The sequence below is a fragment of the Scyliorhinus torazame genome, chromosome 17 (genome assembly GCF_047496885.1).
Source record: "Scyliorhinus torazame isolate Kashiwa2021f chromosome 17, sScyTor2.1, whole genome shotgun sequence".
Taxonomy (NCBI): Eukaryota; Metazoa; Chordata; class Chondrichthyes; order Carcharhiniformes; family Scyliorhinidae; genus Scyliorhinus; species Scyliorhinus torazame.
In genome coordinates this window covers 142562764-142580728 of record NC_092723.1, presented here as the reverse complement: position 1 = coordinate 142580728, position 17965 = coordinate 142562764, and the positions used below count along the sequence as shown (strand labels likewise).

At 49.2% G+C, this 17965-nt stretch overlaps 1 protein-coding gene across 1 annotated transcript in view; it reads right to left on the bottom strand.

Moving 5' to 3' along the window:
• Positions 1-9801: 9801 nt before the first annotated feature.
• LOC140394205 (heparan sulfate glucosamine 3-O-sulfotransferase 4-like) overlaps positions 9802-17965 on the bottom strand; it is a 278726-nt gene continuing 270562 nt past the window's right edge. The window contains exon 2 of the mRNA XM_072481191.1: positions 9802-10761. Coding sequence (XP_072337292.1) covers positions 10119-10761 — 643 coding nt within the window. The 3' untranslated portion in view covers positions 9802-10118. The remainder of the gene's footprint in view (positions 10762-17965) is intronic.

Genomic DNA, 17965 nt, shown 5'->3' with positions numbered 1-17965 from the left:
CTCATCGGCTGTGTGCGCTCTGAATATTTAACCTTCACATCCTGTAGATGTTTTAATATGGGCTCATCATACTCCTCTATCATGCTGCTGAGTACACACACCTTCTTGAAGACTGTTAACCAGAAGCCTTGAATTCCCTTTGGCTCTGCCAGCACCTCACTGGATTTGTTGTCTTTTGCCTGGACCTTCGCTTACTTCCCATCGAGTGAGTGCACCAGCATATCTCGCTGCAAATCGCGGTAACTGTCTGGCCACTCGATGCCTGGACCATACAGCCGCTCACCGCTATTCAGAAGGATTTTGTCACTTGTTTTGGTTGGACCGCTCTGGACCTGTTCTGAAATTAGATCAATAAAGAACTGTTCTTCTAGAGGCATCTCCTCCACTGCATTAACTGCTCTAATTTCGTCCATTGAAGGACGCGAAAAGCACTGTTTCACGAAATGATTTGTTTGACCGCACCTGGAGCATACGTTTCCACATGCTGGATATTGCCGTGGGCCATGTCGGTCGCCACATTTCTGGCACAAGATGGCAGCTCCTGTCGTCCACTTAAAATGGCCACCCACACTGAGACCACGTTTCTTATTGAACTGTGTCATAGTGCTGATGGCGCTGGTGTCTTCCTCCATGTTGGCGCCAAAATGTTTCGAGCTGAGTGTACTGATCTGCTGTGCAGCGAACTCACTCGCATGATAAATCTTGATTGCTTGTTCCAATATCAAATATTCTTCCTGCAGCAATCTCTCACGGAGCTTGTCATTGGATATGCCAAATCCTATTTGGTCGGGGATCATTGAAAATTTCAGATTTCTGAAATTGCAGGACTGGGCCTTCAGCCTCAAGTCAGTGACAAAACTGTTGAATGATTCGCCAGGTTTCTGGGTACGTGTACAAAAAATATGTCTTTCAAATGTCTCATTCTTTTTGGGAGAGCAATGGCGATCAAAGTATTCTATCACTTGATTGTATCTCTTGCTTTCCTCTTCGCTATCAAAAGCAAATGTGTTGTAGATTTTGTTAGCTTGTGGACCTGGCATTGTGAGCAGCAACAGAATGCGCGTCTCGTCAGGCTGTGCCGGCAGGCCAAGGGATGAACTTTGGAGCTTAAACTGCTGTTTGAAAATGTGCCAGTTTTCATCTATGCTACCCGATACTTGAAGCTGGTGGGGTGCCTCTGAACCCTCCATCTTGAGCTTCAGCATCTTTTATTGCATTAAGTCACCACATGCCGTAGTTTACCGGGTTGAAGAATCTTCTTTTTTCTGTTTCGTTCTTCGGCCAGTTTTCTGCTGTCTTTTCTGCTGATTCTTTAAATGTTCAACTCTCCTGGTACCATGTTGTTTCTGTTGTCTTGTCCTTGCAATGATTCATACAGAACTGCTGACGACTTACTTAGAATGATGATTTGTTAGTTAACACGTGGATGGATAACATAGAGAATGCTATATAGACTAGGTTGCTCTGGAACTACCTGATGTGCGACTGTCCTTGTGTACACCTTACAACCAGATAGCTGGATGTCACATGACTGATGTCTGAAGCCACCTGCTGGTGGGAGGTTGCATTACTGAGTGTATTCAACATTATTCACAGGCATATCACCACAGAGATCAGTCCTCCTGGTCACACTCCTGGCGCTCACAGCTGCCGCCACTTCATCCCAGGCAGCACTGGCTTCCCTATGGTTGACCCTCCGGGACCCTCGGGGGAACAGGACATCCCTCCTAGCCTTCACTGAGTCTAGGAGCCTCCCCCGGTCAGCATCCCAGAATCTTGCGCATGCTGGCTGGAGGTAGCTGAGCAAGTGCTACTTAAGTGCTGCTCGATCTTGTTAGCGGGGAGCTGGCGAGCGCTATGCTGGCAATTGGCTGGCGAGCCTTCATTTGCGACGCGAGGCCTGCGGGGCCTCGTTAAGTGGACCAATTAGTGTTGAATAGCATTGCCGGCCTTGCCAAGTCGTGCATTGGGAAGCTTGTGGCAGTTCCTGCTCACTACTACACTTAGAAATCGTTCCAGAGAATCCCGCCCAAAGAGTTGGAACGAAAGAGCAAATCTGAACAGATGCACAGAGAGATTTGATAAAGGGGACAGAGGATGAATTTCACTGCAATGAAAATTGAATGCTTTTCATTTGAACTCGGAATCGTTTCAGTCCCGCCCCAGGTGAGAGTGAGTTGTTCCCTTTTGCCTGTTGTATATGTACAGGAGCTGAGACACACCTGGACGTACACTGGGAGTGTCTCTTTCCCTTTTATCTTGAATGTATTGTACATGTACAGGAGACGCTGAGGCACACATAGGCCTTGCCAGACAATAGTATGTTCCAGCTTTAATTGTAATTTGTTGGAAACAGTTAACAAGTGGAATTTTCCAGCCATACATTGAATATCAATCTAATTCAGAAAATGTCATAATTGGTTTGAGTGTTAAGTCCACAATTAGGTTGAATTCTCTGGTGAATCATTTCAAAAGTGGAATCAAACTTACATCAGCAAAAAATGGCAATTGCACATTTTTACAAGTCTTTGTTCATTTTTGCAAAAGTTAACCTAGATATTTGGCACTGAATGATTGAAGGTGATCCTGTACCAAATTACTACAGTTCATTATGAGTGTAACAGGAAGAACCTTGACATGAGGACTCATTGTGTAAATACGCCGCCAACAAGATGGCAGCAAGGAAAGCAGCTCCATGCGTCACCCATGCCGAGCTGGAGATCCTCCTGGACACAGTGGAGGAGAGGCGGATGACCCCTTACCCTGGCCCGGGAAAGAGGCTGCGAGCTGTCGCTGTTTGCCATGCCTGGGTGCAGGTGGCAAAGGTGGTCAGCGTCGTGGGTAACACCATCCAGACCGGCCAGCAGGGCTGAAAGAAACTGCACGAACTCCTCAGGGCGGCCAGGGTGAGCAGACAGCACTGTGCCCTGGCACCAAACCCTGTGCCACACACCCGTAACCCCCCCCCAAACCCGGAGGGTGGCCAAGCCCCCACCCTGCACCACATGCTGGCACCCATACCGGCCACCATGGCCCGGTGCCCTGGCCACTGAGGCCGCCAGCACCCCACCCCCTGAGCTGCATGCGTGGACTGTCCAAAACTGTCGTTTTCAGGTTGCCCCTCCCAGGAGAAGGCCGCACATAACCGCCGGGAATGGGAGGAGACTGGAGGTGGACTGCCGGACCTGCGGCCCCTCACCGTGGCCATTCAAAGGGCCCTAGACGTGGTCGGCGGCCCAGAGCAAAGGGTCGTCGCAGGGATGGATCTCGGCCGCAGGCGAGGAAGTGAGACCTTGCTGCGTTGTGGTTCCCACCTCCCCCAACAGCACCCTCACACCACCCTCACCCCTACATCACCTTCACCCCCACATCACCCTTACTCCCACCCTCACCTCCAGCCTAAACCCACACCACCCTCACCCTACACCACCCTCACCCCCAACCTCACCCTACACCACCCCCACCCTCATCCCCACCCACACGTTCACCCCCACCACCCCCACTCCCCCCCCTTCCACGGTCTAATCATGCGTCTTGTCTTGTGTTTTGCAGGACCTACTGGAGATGTGACGGGTCCATCTGGTGCCCCGCACCCCCAGACAGTGATGTGTTATGTACTCTGGGATAACACAGGCTACAACTGGATGCAGCTTTAATCAAAAGATACTCCAGACCTTGAAGTTAGTTCAATCTGATTTATTGAACCAGTAGCACAGTTAGCACAGTTCTCCATGAGCTCGACTCTCTGCTAACCTAAGTGTGGTTACTCTGTCTGACTGAACCAGACTAGCTCTTAGCCACATGCTGGAGGTGTGATACTGTACATACACCCTGACTCACTCTGTCGATGTTCATCAGTGGAAAGAGGCGGAGTGTGTGTGCCTCGTGCCTTTTATAGTGAGATACCACCCCTGAGTGTCCTGCCTGCTCATTGGTCATGTCCTGTTCTCTGTGTTCATTAGCTGCCTGTCTGTGCCTGTCTGTATGTCATTATCTGCATGTCTGCATATCATGACAGACAATGTCACAGCCGACGCCCCCCCTGTCAACGAGCAGCGACGCTGAGACGCAGGACACCCTGGAGCCCTGAGGATGAAACTGACTTCCCATCACAGCTGTCTTCAACACCCTCCACCATCCCAGAGACACTCACCTCGGTTGGGCACTTTAGTGAAGAGGCTCCTGGGACACTATCTGGTGCGCTCCACAGATCTGATCCGTTACAGCAGCTGAAGGTAGGAACTCCCGAGGGTGCGGATGGTCGTAGGCAGGCTGACCCAGGAACTAGCTGTCATCAAGACGAGTTTCGGGCTTCTGGAACAGACAGTCCCATTGATTGTGGAGATGCAGTCGCAGAGCCAGGGACTACATGAGGGGTTATCGGAGAGCATTCAGTACCTGCAGGTGCAGTTGGAGGAGTCCAACCGCATGCAGCAGGAGGTGGTGCTGACTATGCATGTCACCCAGGCCAAAGCCACATGGGTGGCGTCAGCAGTGGAGGCATTGGGGCGACGACTTTGACTATGGATCAGCATGTCCAAGGCCTGGGGCATTATGTGTAGGTGCTGGCCGAGGCCTCGCACCGAGTTGCCGCCTAACGGGAAACCATGTTCCAGAGCCACCTGCACCGCATTGGTGCTTCTGAGCATTTCCCAGTCACAGCAGGCCATGGCTGAGAAGGTCGGTGCATTGCCCAGGCACTGGTAGACACGCCGCTGACACAGAGGGAGGTGACCTCGTCCCAGAGGGAGATGGTGCAGTCACTGGCTGATGTGACACAGGCCTAGAAGGTGGTGGCACAGTCAATGGGTGATGTGGCACAGTCCCAGACGGAGATGGTCCACTCCCTGCGCTCCATGGCCGCGAGCAAGCAGATCCTGGTTGAGACTAGGGTGGGGTTCCAAGACTAGCAGCGCCAGGTGGTAGGGTTAGCTCTGCTCGCACACCTCTCCCATGGAGTAGCCCGGGGGCCATTGGACACCACAAAGGAGGAGGAGGTGATGAGGCATGTACCAGTGACTCCTGCAGGGGAGGTGCCGGAATACCACAGCACTTCGGACACATCTCCTCCCGACCCTGGTGCATCTGGTGGGCAGCAGACAGAACAGGGCGGCGCTACGCCCCCCCCCCCCCGAGCAGCAGCCGGGCCCATCCAGGCCTGGTCGCCCCACAAGGTGCCCGCCAAGGGAGTCGCAGGTCGCAGGATGGGAATCACAGCAGGCCACCTCCACTCCTGCTGTGGATCAATCGAGACATAGTGTTAGGGCCCGTAAGGCCAGCAAGTTAGACACTAGTTAAGTTGGCACCGATTCAGGGCACAGTTTAGTTATAGGAGCTTGGGCACAAATCTGTATATACGTTCTCACATTAAACACCTGTTACCACTGTTGCAACCTGCCTCAGTGCTGTCAGATGGGTGTGAGGGGTGGGCTGATCTTGGCTGGCCAGAGAGGAAGGGGGGGAATGGGCAGACGTTGTGGGTAGGCTGGGTTCCCCCAACCTCCCTCCCCCCGCCAACGGTCCCCACCATCACCCCAGCGATTCGATTGGACCACGTGATGGAATGGCCGGCTAACATACAGGGATCACCCAGGTGGACAGTGGAAAGTGCTATTGTGGGCAGGAGTCAGACGGTGTCAAATGATGTGGATCACCAGAGCTCATCGCAGAGCAGGTTGTCATCATTCTCCATCCCCTGGACCAGACCCGCTGTTACTGCCAACCCAGGGCCCACACCCTGTAGTATGTCAGGTATGTATCAGGGATGTGGTTCCCATGCCCCTGGCCAGTCCACCCCCACCTAGTGGCAATCAGAGCGTCCCATGCGTGTTGGCCTCCCATGCCTGACTTGGCTCCATGTCCTGCCCATCCTCCCCCTCCCACCAGAGTTGGACATGGTAACATCACCCAGGATTCTCCTAATTATGACTGAGGGACTCTTGTATGTGGGTGTGGTTGGACTGGGTCAGGCTCGATAGCCTATCAACAGTTGCCATTCAGATTTGCAGTGGTCACTTGAATGGAGGTGTTGGATAACAGCCCACACTTGTGGAGTCAGTGCCTGCTGGATAAAGAGGGCTAGGAACATAGAACAAAGTAAGATCCCACATTGACCCCTCTGAACAGGGTGAGATGAAAGGTCCGCCTTTTGTTAAAACTCACGCTTCCCAAATGGGTGGAAGAAAACTTTCCTGAAAGTTAAATCAATGGATTTTCAGAGGTTGCACTGAGCAGAAGGCATACTCCCGCAGACACTCAAGTTAATCCTTGTTTTCAGAAACCCTGTAATCTTCACCATTTTCCCAGCCTTCTCTGAGGCTGAACGTGACGTTTGGCAATTTCAGTATCCAATTTGACCCTGAATGTATCTCATATTCTCTTAGAACATAGAACATACATACAGTGCAGAAAGAGGCCATTCGGCCCATCGAGTCTGCACCGATCCACTTAAGCCCTCACTTCCACCCTATCCCTGTAACCCAATAACCCCTCCTAACCTTTTTGGTCACTAAGGCCAATTTATCATGGCCAATCCACCTAACCTGCACGTCTTTGGACTGTGGGAGGAAACCGGAACACCCGGAGAAAACCCACGCAGACACGGGGAGAACGTGCAGACTCCGCACAGACAGTGACCCAGCGGGGAATTGAACCTGGGATCCACTTGTGCTACCGTGCTGCCCTAGAATCTCATAGTGAATGTATTTACACGTGTCCATGTGGGACAGGTATTGATGAAAGAACAATCTCCCAGCGCCTTGTCCATGTGTTTATTGATAACTCGCCTGAAGTGCAGCTTCCGACCTGCCCGAGTCGTGTTCCCCCATTGACTCCAGCTTGGTGCCCTGGTCACAGAATTCCTGAACCTGGGCCTGCCCGCGAGACCACAACTTCTCCACAATGGACTGCTCCTTCGTTGTTGTCAACAAAGACTGTTCACCTCCAGCCTTGCAACGTTGCCATCTTCCACTCCTATCTCAGCCCATCTGCTTTTGAAAATCTCATACAGGCCTTTGTCACTTGCAGACTTGACTATTTCAGTACTCATAGATTCATAGAATTAACAGTGCAGAAGGAGGCCATTCGGCCCATCGAGTCTGCACCGGCTCTTGGAAAGAGCACCCTACCCAAGCCCACACCTCCACCCTATCCCCATAACCCAGCAACCCCACCCAACACTAAGGGAAATTTTGGACACTAAGGGCAATTTAGCATGGCCAATCCACCTAACCTACACATCTTTGGACTGTGGGAGGAAACCGGAGCACCTTGAGTACGCACGGGGAAAACGTGCAGACTCCGCACAGACAGTGACCCAAGCCGGGAATCAAACCTGGGACCCTGGAGCTGTGAAGCAATTGCGCTACCCACTACTTTACTGTGCTGCCCATCTGGCTATCCCCATCCTCCTCCCTCCATAAACTACCGCTTACAAAACTCTGCTGTCCATATGGGCAGCATGGTAACACAGTGGTTGGCACAGTTGCTTCACGTCTCCAGGGTCCCAGGTTATATTCCGGCTTGGGTCAGTCTTGTGCGGAGTCTGCACGTTCTCCCTGTGTCTGCGTGGGTTTCCTCCGGGTGTTCCCGTTTCCTCCCACAGTCCAAAGATGTGCAAGTTAGGTGGATTGGCCATGCTAAATTGTCCTTAGTGTCGAAAAACATTGGGTGGGGTTACTGAGTTATGGGATAGGGTGGAAGTGAGGGCTTAAGTGGGGTGCTCTTTCCAAGGGCCGGTGCAGACTTGATGGGCCGAATGGCCTCCTTCTGCACTGTAAATTCTATGATATCTTATCCAATACCAAATAATGTTCACTTAACTGACCTTCAACTCCAATATCCCAATATTCCAATTAAAAATTCTATTTTTTCTGTTTATGTCCCTGATTGACTACGTTTTCCCTATCCCTGTTGCTGTTTCCAATTACACAACGTACCTACCTCCCTCTGCCCCCGTCACAACCCAAACTTTATTTCTCTGACTTGTTGAATGCCTTTCTCTTGATATCAGTGAACCCCAAGCTCTCTGTCCCAACAGATCTCAGTGATGCTCTTGCATTCAGCTGACTGGGCGTTGGAAAGCCGACTGCATCATAAGACTTTACTGCATATGAAAAGGGGCAGTAGGCCCTGCTTAAAAATAGCAGCAGCCAGGGTGTTAACTGAGCAGTAAGCCAATTACCCCAAACTGAACTGGTTACTGCCTCCTTTTCCGTGATTTGGTATAGTTAAAGTCATCTAGAGGGTCGGTGCGGACTCAGTGTGTCGAATGGCCTCCTTCTGCCCTGTAGGGATTCTATGGGTCATTACTGTGGGAGGATGGCCTCCCTCTGTGAATAGCATGCTGATGTCCACAGTTGAGGTCTTGTGATGCAGTGGATAGTGCACCTACCTTTGAACCAGATGCTCCAGGTTCGACTCCCTCCCCGGGACTTGGTAACCATGGAAGGTACGTTTGTGGTATGCCCAAGGTTAATTGTCAATCTGTAGGGGAATTTCACAGTAACTTCATTGCAGCCTACTTGTGACATTAATGAAGATTATTATTAAATCTTTCCAAAACGCCTATGGTAGGCGGTAAGAGTTGGATAGTCCCCAGTCAACCAGAACTGTGTTGCAGCTGCAATGCACTAAAATACTCCACACACAAGCTCTTGCCCTAGACTGCATGCCTGGCATCTTCCTCACTCCGAGGGCCTGCTGGATAAGATACTGAGGGCAGCTGAGGGCGCCGTTTTGGGCGCCAGTCGGCGGACATTGCGCCGTTTCCTGAGAATTTTGCCCAGATTCCTGATCACAATGATTGATGGTACAGAGTATAAGGAACTTTATTCTGCATCTAACCTGCGTTGCACCTGCTTTGGGAGTGTTTAATTGGAGAATGCAGAGGAAGCTTTACTCTCGATCTAACCTGTGACGTATCTGCCTTGGGAAAATTAAGTTCAGTGGCCGGATGGAAATTGGATCTGCATTTACATTCCTCACTCTAATGAAGACCAGGGGCGAAATTCTCCAGAAACGGCGCGATGTCCGCCGACTGGCGCCCAAAACGGCGCAAATCAGACGGGCATCGCGCCGCCCCAAAGGGCATCTTTTGGGGCCGAGCCCCAACCTTGAGGGGCTAGGTTGGCGCCGGACGAATTTCCGCCCCGCCAGCTGGCGGAAAAGGCCTTTGGTGCCCCGCCAGCTGGTGCACAAATGACATCTCCGGGCAGCGCATGCGCGGGAGCGTCAGCGGCCGCTGCCGGCATTCCCGCGCATGCGCAGTGGTGGGAGTCTCTTCTGCCTCCGCCATGGTGGAGACCGTGGAGGAGGCTGAAGGGAAAGATTGCCCCCACGGCACAGGCCCGCCCGCGGATCGGTGGGCCCCGATCGCGGGCCAGGCCACCGTGGGGGCACCCCCTGGGGCCAGATCGCCCCGCGCCCCCCCCCAGGAACTCGGAGCCCGCCCGCGCCGCCTTGTCCCGCCGGTAAGGTAGGTGGTTTAATTTATGCCGGCGGGACAGGCGTTTTAGCGGCGGGACTTCGGCCCATCCGGGCCGGAGAATCGAGCGGGGGGGGGTCCCGCCAACCGGCGCGGTGCGATTCTCGCCCCCGCCGAATATCCGGTGCCGGAGACTTCGGCAACCGGCGGGCGCGGGATTCACGCCAGCCCCCGGCGATTCTCCGACCCGGCGGGGGGTCGGAGAATCTCGCCCAAAATCTCGACACTCACTTCATTTTTCTTGCCCGTGACCCAAATCATTGCACCTTGCATTGTAAAAGTAAATCAATCAAAGCTGCACGTCCTGAAGGAGACACAATAAAGACAAATTGGAGCTTCTTCAGGAGACTTTATAGGCTGATCTCATATGGGTGAAAGGAACTGCAAAAAAAACCCCAGCAAACTTGAGCTGAACTCAACACAACTCATTTTCAAAATAATTACAATTCATAAGCACAACACCTTTGGTAATCTGTAATACAGCTTGAAAATCATTCCCCTTTTTTTTTTATTAATTACAGTCTTCATAAAATTCTTCATTTCACAGTACTAACAATATAGTCTTATTATTTTTATATCTTTTTTTAATAAGAAACCAGTTTCTGTTCTCTCTTCCATTTCATTGTTGATATCCTCAACTGATTTCTTGATTTTCATCCTTTTCCCAGTCAAAATCTTCTCCCGTAATCTGATGGAACATGACGTTGAAAGGGCGGTAAAACTTGCGTAGTCTGTGGATTACGTCGGGATCTATTTTTGGATGAGTTCTCCCCTTTGATTTGCCAAGGCACCTCGGCATGCTGCTGTCCTCTGGTTTCTTCAGGCAAGGAAATCCCTTGGTTTTGTTGAAGTAAAAGTGTTTGTCAGTGACGATCCTCTTGAGGCCTAAGAAGTCCTGCACTTTGCCCATTTCTCCAGCTGGGTCAATGATGAGCCTCTCCCCACTGACAAAATGGATCTGGGAGAGGGGAAAAAACTGGAGCCAGTTTTCCAGATGCAAGGCATAGATTCCAATGCGGATAGCACTCCAAGAAGCATCGATCAGGCCCAGGGTCCTGTTCTTAAAGGCCAGAACTTCAAAGGTTGGAATCTCGGGTTTCTTGGATAAGGTCTGGGTATAGTCTGAAATGGCTCTGGTCACTGGGTCCCTGACCACTACGATAAGTTTAGTCTCCTTTGCCATCGAGAATATTCGTTTTGGTGCCTCTCTGGTAACAAAGTAACTGGGTGTTTTCTCCATGGTGATCTGACCATCCAATGTCTTGGGCATCAAGTCTCTAAAGACAAAAAAAAGGAAGACTTGTTTAGCATTGGATCTTAGTTTTATTTTACAGTTCCTCTCCCATTTCCCCTCGAACTCCCCCCCCCCCACTACACCACCTCCATCAGTTACTTGTACCAGAGTAGAGTTCAGTACAACCTGCATAGTGACCTTCCCTATACATTACCCTCAACCAATATTACTTAAACAGATGCAGACAGATAACAGATTCCATAAGCAGATGTGTTATAAGCTTCTACTACTTTATGGCTGTAATACAAAACCAAAGGGGGAAAGCTTGTGACTGATGAAAATAGATGGAAGGTGACTTTTCATTGCGACCTTTTCAATAGAAATAATACCACATTTCTATGGCAGTTAGGGCAGCATGGTGGCATTGTGGATAGCACAACTGCTTCATAGCTCCAGGGTCCCAGGTTCGATTCCCAGCTTGGGTCACTGTCTGTGCGGAGTCTGCACGTTCTCCCCATGTGTGCGTGGGTTTCCTCCGGGTGCTCCGGTTTCCTCCCACAGTCCAAATATGTGCGGGTTAGGTGGATTGGCCATGCTAAATTTCCCAGTGTCCAAAATTGCCCTTAGTGTTGGGTGGGTTGCTGGGTTAGGGGGATAGGGTGGACCTTGGGGAGGGTGCTCTTTCCAAGAGCCGGTGCAGACTCGATGGGCCGAATGGCCTCCTTCTGCACTGTAAATTCTATGTTCTATGTTTATAAAGCCTTAAACCATTTCCATTGAGTCTATATCTGACTTTATGATGAAGGGAAGATCTTTGATGAAGCAGCTGAAGATGGTTGGGCCTAGGACACTACCATGAGGAACTCCTGCAGTGATGTCCTGGGACTGAAATTTTGGCCTTCAAACACCACAACAACCTTCCTTTATGCTGGATATGACTCCAGTCAGTGGAGAGTTTTCACCCTGATTCCCATTGACTCCAGTTTTTCTGGGGCTCCTTGTTGCCACACTCAGTCAAATGCTGCCTTGATGGCAAGGACAGTCACTCTCACCTCTGGCATGCAACTGTTTTGTCCATGCTTGGACCAAGGTTGCAATGAGTAGCCCTGACAGAACCCATACTGAGCATTGGCGAGCAGGTTTTCTGCTGTCTAAGTGCTACTTGATGGCACTGTTGATGACACCTTCCATCATTTGCTGATGATCAAGAGTTGACTGATCTGCTATAAGTAACCAGTTAAATTTGTCCTGCTTTATGTAGACAGGATATACCTGAGCAATCCAGCACATTGTTGGCTAGATGCCAGTGTTGTAGCTGTACTGTAACAGCTTGGCAAAGGATACGACTAGCCCTGGAGAACAAGTCTACTGCTGGAATGTTGTCAGGGTCCATAGACTTTGCAGTGCCTTCAGCCATTTCTTGATATCACGTGGAGTGAACTGAATTGGCTAAAGATTGACACATTTGATGGTGGGGATTGCAGGAGAAGGCCAAGATGGACCATCAGGCTGAAGATGGTTGCAATTCACCACATAAAAGAGAACAATTGAATCCTGTATGGTACTGCGTGATTTGTGTTTCTCTATGTCAGTGATTCATGTCAGGCCCTCTCCCAGCACACTATTCATGCTCATGACAATGTTTAAATGGGGTGCATGCTAAAGGATTAACAAAGACACTTTTCAGAAACAAGTCAATGTGCCCATGAAGTTTTCTCTCCATTTTGACATGGAAATAGAGATTGACTGAACTAGTAAAACCTGCAATGTGTATCCAAACCTGTGAAATGAATGAATACTGAGCTTCAAATAGGTCAAACCATGATTACAATGGTGATTGATATTGATATTCCAGGGTAAAGAATACTAATGATTGATGCTGTGTTACCCAGAAATCTGTATGCAACGTCTATCCCATTTATACTTGGCTTGCAATGTATTCAGAGTTTTTTTGGCTGGCTGGAAAGATAAGATGCAGCCAGTGGAAGTACTTTTTTTTGCAATTTCGAAAGACTTTCAATCAGATGCCTCAGAAGAGGATGTTATGCAAAATTAGGAACCATGGGATTGGGGCTAATATTGGGTGAAATTATTTAATATGATGGGAAGACTAGAAAAAATATTTTTTTAAAGGTGAGAGATGAGTAAATGTTGGTATTCCGAGGGAATTGGATTTTGTACATTGTACAAACACAATTTGGAAAGCAAATAACGTTTTTTTTATTGAATGGAGAGTTTATGAGGAAGTCTTTCTGCTTATGTAGGGTGAGACCACAACTGGGTACAATGTACAGTTTTGGTCTTCTTACCTAAATAAGGATATACACGTCTCTAACTGTTTTGAAGAAGAGTCATATTCGACTCGAAATGTTAACTTTCTTTCTCGCTCCATAGATACTGCCGGATTTGGAAGTATTTTCAGCATTTTCTGTTTTTGTTTCAAATTTCCTGCAGTAAATAGCTTTCATTCAAGGGGTGAGAAAGTGCAGTGGGGTTGAACATCAACCGTTATTTTACTGAATGATGGAGGTACTGTGTTTAATCCTTTCCTTTGTTCTTATGTTTTTATAATCTGGTAAAATAGGCTGATTATGTCTAATTACAGTTGGTTCAAACAATATCCATAGAACCTTTTTATATAATTACAGTCCTAAAAGGGAAATTCTATAATATAGAAAGTCGAACAAGCCTGTCACAATCCACTTTTGTCCTTGTACAGCAAACATTGAGTAAAAAGGAACAACTCGCACACTTCTGGGGCAGTATTGAAATGACTCAAAGTATAAATAAAAACCATTTAGTTTGTGCTGCCTGTCTAATTGGCAGTGAAACTCATCCTCTGTCCCTCTTACTCATGATCATTCTGTCTTTCTCAGTCTCTCTTTCCTGGATTCCTTATCTAGCTCAGTCAGTTTTGTTCACCCTTGATGTATTTTACCTCCTTTTGGAAATCCTCCCTCTGTAGGCCGCTAGCCTCTTCTCCATTGAGTGTACTCCCTGACGGCCACAGGCAGCTTTCTGTCATGGTGTTAATGCAGAAAAGAATACAGATGGAATGAATGGCTTTTCAAATGACTCCTGCCCAATGAATGACTTTAAACTGGGAACGTTGGCAAAATATATATGTGTGGCCCACTGTGTGGTTTTCGACAGGTTATGTGCACAGCTCCTATATGTACAGTACACATGTGCTAGGTATGAATTCAGTTTCTCCAACACCACCTTGATGATGGTCACTTCACTTACCTCTGCCTCCTGACTCTCTTGAAATTCTGGTATGTCACTTGCTGATGCAAAGTATCTATTCAGTTCCTCTGTCATTTCTTTGTTCCCTGTTACTACTTCTCCAGCCTTATTTTCCAGTGGTCCAATGTCCATTCTTGCCTCTCTCTTACCTTTTATATGTGGAAAAAAACATTTGCAATCTTCTTTTATATTACTAGCTAGCTTACACTCATATTTCATCTTCTCTCCCCTTATTGCTTTTTTAGTTGTCCTCTGCTTCCTTTTAGAGGCGTCCCAATCCTCTGGATTCCCACTAATCCTTGCCATATTGTATGCTTTTATGCTGTCCTTGACTTCCCTTGTCAGCCATAGTTGCCTTGTTAGCTTGTTTAGCTTGTTAACAGAAACTTAGCATGTTCCCTTCTCCTTGGGATGAATTTCTGTTGTGCCTCCCGAATAACCCCCCAAAACCCCTGCCATTGTTGTTCAACTGTCTTCCCTGTTAGGCTCCCCTTCAATACACTCTGGCCAGCTCCTCCCTCGTGTCTTTGTAGTTACCTTTATTTAATTGTAATACCCTTACATCTGACTCCAGCTTCTCCCTCTCAAACTGCAGGGTGAATTCTACCATATTGTGGTCACTGCTCCCGAAGGGTCCCTTCACTTTCAGTTCCCTAATCAAATCTGCCTCATTACACATCACCAAATCCAGAATTGCCTGTTCCCTAGTGGGGTCTACCACAAGCTGCTCCAAAAAACCATCTTGTAGACATTGCACAAATTTGTTTTTTAGAATCATAGAATTTACAGTGCAGAAGGAGGCCATTCAGCCCATCGAGTCTGCACTGGCCCCTGGAAAGAGCACCCTACTTAAGCCCAGGTCTCCACCCTACCCCCGTAACCCCAGTAACCCGACCTAACTAACGGGCAATTTAGCGTGGCCAATCCACCTAACCTGCACATCTTTGGACTATGGGAGGAAACCGGAGCACCCGGAGGAAACCCACGCAGACTCGAGGAGAAAGTGCACACTCCACACAGACAGTCACCTGAGGCCGGAATTGAACCTGGGACCCTGGAGCTGTGAGGCAGCAGTGCTAACCACTGTGCTGCCCATAACAGTAAAGTCCCCATCATCCCAGAAGACCATAGGCTGCTTTCCCCTTTGAAAGGGGGAGCTGATTGGGGTTGACTTAACCTGAGAATCACCACACCTCAGGCGAGGGGCAAGGTTGGGAAGATGGTTGATAACCTCAGCCAATACGGGAATTGAATCCACGAAGTTGGTCTCACTCTGCATCACGAATCAGCTGCCCAGCCAACTCAGCTAAAACGTTGTTGTCAGCTAGACCGTTTTCTTGGGATCCGCTACCAAGCTGATTTTCCTAGTCCACTTGCATAGTGAAGTCCCCCATGATTATTGTAATATTGCTGTTCTTATATGCCTTTTCTATCTCCTGATTTATTTTCTGCCGCACATCCTACTACTGCGAGGCGCCTGTACATACTCCCATCAGGGGCTTTTTACTTTTGCGATTCCTCAACTCTACCCACACAGATTCTATGCCTTCTGACCCTGTATCGCTTCTTGCCATCAATTTAAGTTAATTTCTGATTAACAATGCAACCTCGCCCCCTCTACCCACCTGCCTGTCCATTTGATAGGACACATATCCTTGGATATTTAGATCCCAGCCCTGATCCCCCTGCAGCCACCTCTCTGTGGTGCCCACAACATCATTCCCGCCAATTTCAATGGAGGAAACACATGCAGACACAGGGAGAATGTGCAAACTCGACACAGACAGTCACCCAAGGTTAGAATTGAACCCGGGTCCCTGGCACTGTGAGGCAGCAGTGCGAACCACTACCACTATGCCACCGTACCGCCCAATCGACAGTTGACAAATGCAAGAAGTTTCAGATTTTGAAAGAGAAGTGGTGGATCAAAAATTACTTTTGAGGTTGAGATCCCAGAGTCAGTTATTAACTTCCAACTGACTCCAAATGAAAAGACTACACTGCTGTACCTGACCGGTGATGACACATTACAAATATGCCAAAAGCCTATGAAGCTGTCAGCATTCTGGAGTGGCATCTCCCAGGAGTATCCAGTGCTGAGTAAAACAAGCATCTTGTTGCTATTGCCTTTCATAATGACCTATATGTGCAAGGGTGAATTTTCCGTTCTCGCAAAGGTGAAGGTGGCACAAAGGAACCAGCTGATGTCTGCCGCTGCAATGCACATTGCCCTCTCCTCCTGTGAACCTGATTGGAGTGACATTGTGAGGACCAAGTAGGCTCCCCTTTCACATTAAAGGTAGGTGAACGTGGCATGTGTCAGGAAGGTCGGCCGACATAGGTCGCGAATCGGCTGACGTGACTCCCGAAGGTCGGCAGGTTGGCTAAAGTGGATCTCGGGAAGAAGAGTTTGAAAAACACTGTCCAAGAGAACTGGGGCAGATCTTATGGCGGTCCCACCTTGGCATACTCCTGTGAATTGACTTGGGACGTTCAATTACGTTAAAGTAATTATGTTAAAATTTAAGTTGTTGTTGAACCTAATTCGGTGTTACATCTGTGTGGAGTTTGCACGTTCTCCCCGTGTCTGCATGTGTTTCCTCCGGGTGCTCCGGTTTCCTTCCACAGTCTAAAGATGTGCTGGTTAGGTGGTTTGGTCATGATCAATGTGCAGGGGTATGAAGATAGGGTGGGGAAGTGTATCAAAGTAGAGTGCTATGTTGGAGGGTCAGTGCAGACCCAATGGGCCGAATAGCCTTCTTCTGCGCTGTCGGGACGTAGATTCTATGGATTCTGAGTACACTCTCACTCAGCCCCTGAGCCACATTGAAACATGCTGGTGTGTGTAAGACAGCATATTCCACACCTGTGGAAGTGGACAAATGGACTCCAGATAAATTGCTTTCCAGATAAAATTAAGTTAATCATGGCTTGAGTGCTCAACCACAGGTGTCCCTGTGTTAGCATTTACAGGCAAACTCAAATTATGGTCATCAGCAATTAGGATCAAAATTGTGTGCTCATATCATATGTGTCTCATTAGTACAAACCCATTGACCACCTTTTTACAAAATAAGTCGATTTTGTTCAACTGATTTTATGATTTGTACTGTCAACACTGGTAGTCTCGTCTGCCTGTTGACTGCAGAGGCTGGAGGTGCCGGGTGTGATTTTCCGGTCGCGTCCCACCAGAACCGGGACGGGGCACAGCTGGTAGATCCTAGGAGTGGCCTCTCCCGCGATTACCGACAGTCGTTTCGCCTCGTGAGATCTGACCAGATCTTGCAAGACGTCGCGATCTGGATCCTGCCCACAATGGACGGGACCCAGACTTGCATAGTTAAGTGGGCTTAAAAGCCCACTGAACTACGTGCACGCTGCACGAGCGGTCACCCGGCATCTACCGGCCTCGCTGAGGAGACCCCAGACATGTGCCAATGAACACACACGGGGACCAGGCGGAACGGCACTTGGGGGAGATTCCCGGGTGGTCAGCCTCTGGGCAGGGTGACACCCTGGCACTACTGGTGCCACTGAGTACTTGGCACTGCTATCCTGGCACCTTGGCAGTGTCACTTGGATACCAGCCTAGCACTGCCAGTATACCATGTGGCACTGCCAGGCTGGCAGTGACAAGGTGCCAAGCTGGCATTTTGTCCATGCCGGGGATCCGGCACAGGCCTCCTTCTGCACTATAAATTCTATGACATTGTCTATGACAAGGGGTTCCCTGCCCATGTAAGGTGGGGTGTGGGAGGCCTGAGGACTCCCTTATAGGTCTGTTGAGGCCTTGGGTTGCATCGGGGGAGGGGGGGGGGGCGTGGTTTGAGAGATCGGGGCATCATTTAAAAATGGTGCCCTGATCTCTTCCTGCACTGAGCTCTTCAGTGCAGGAAACAATGCTAAGTGCAGCCTCAAGGGTGCGTTTCCCAATGGAAGCCAAAATACCAACAAAGTGCCATTAGATAGTGGGATCATTTCCAGCGCTTAACAGATTTGTT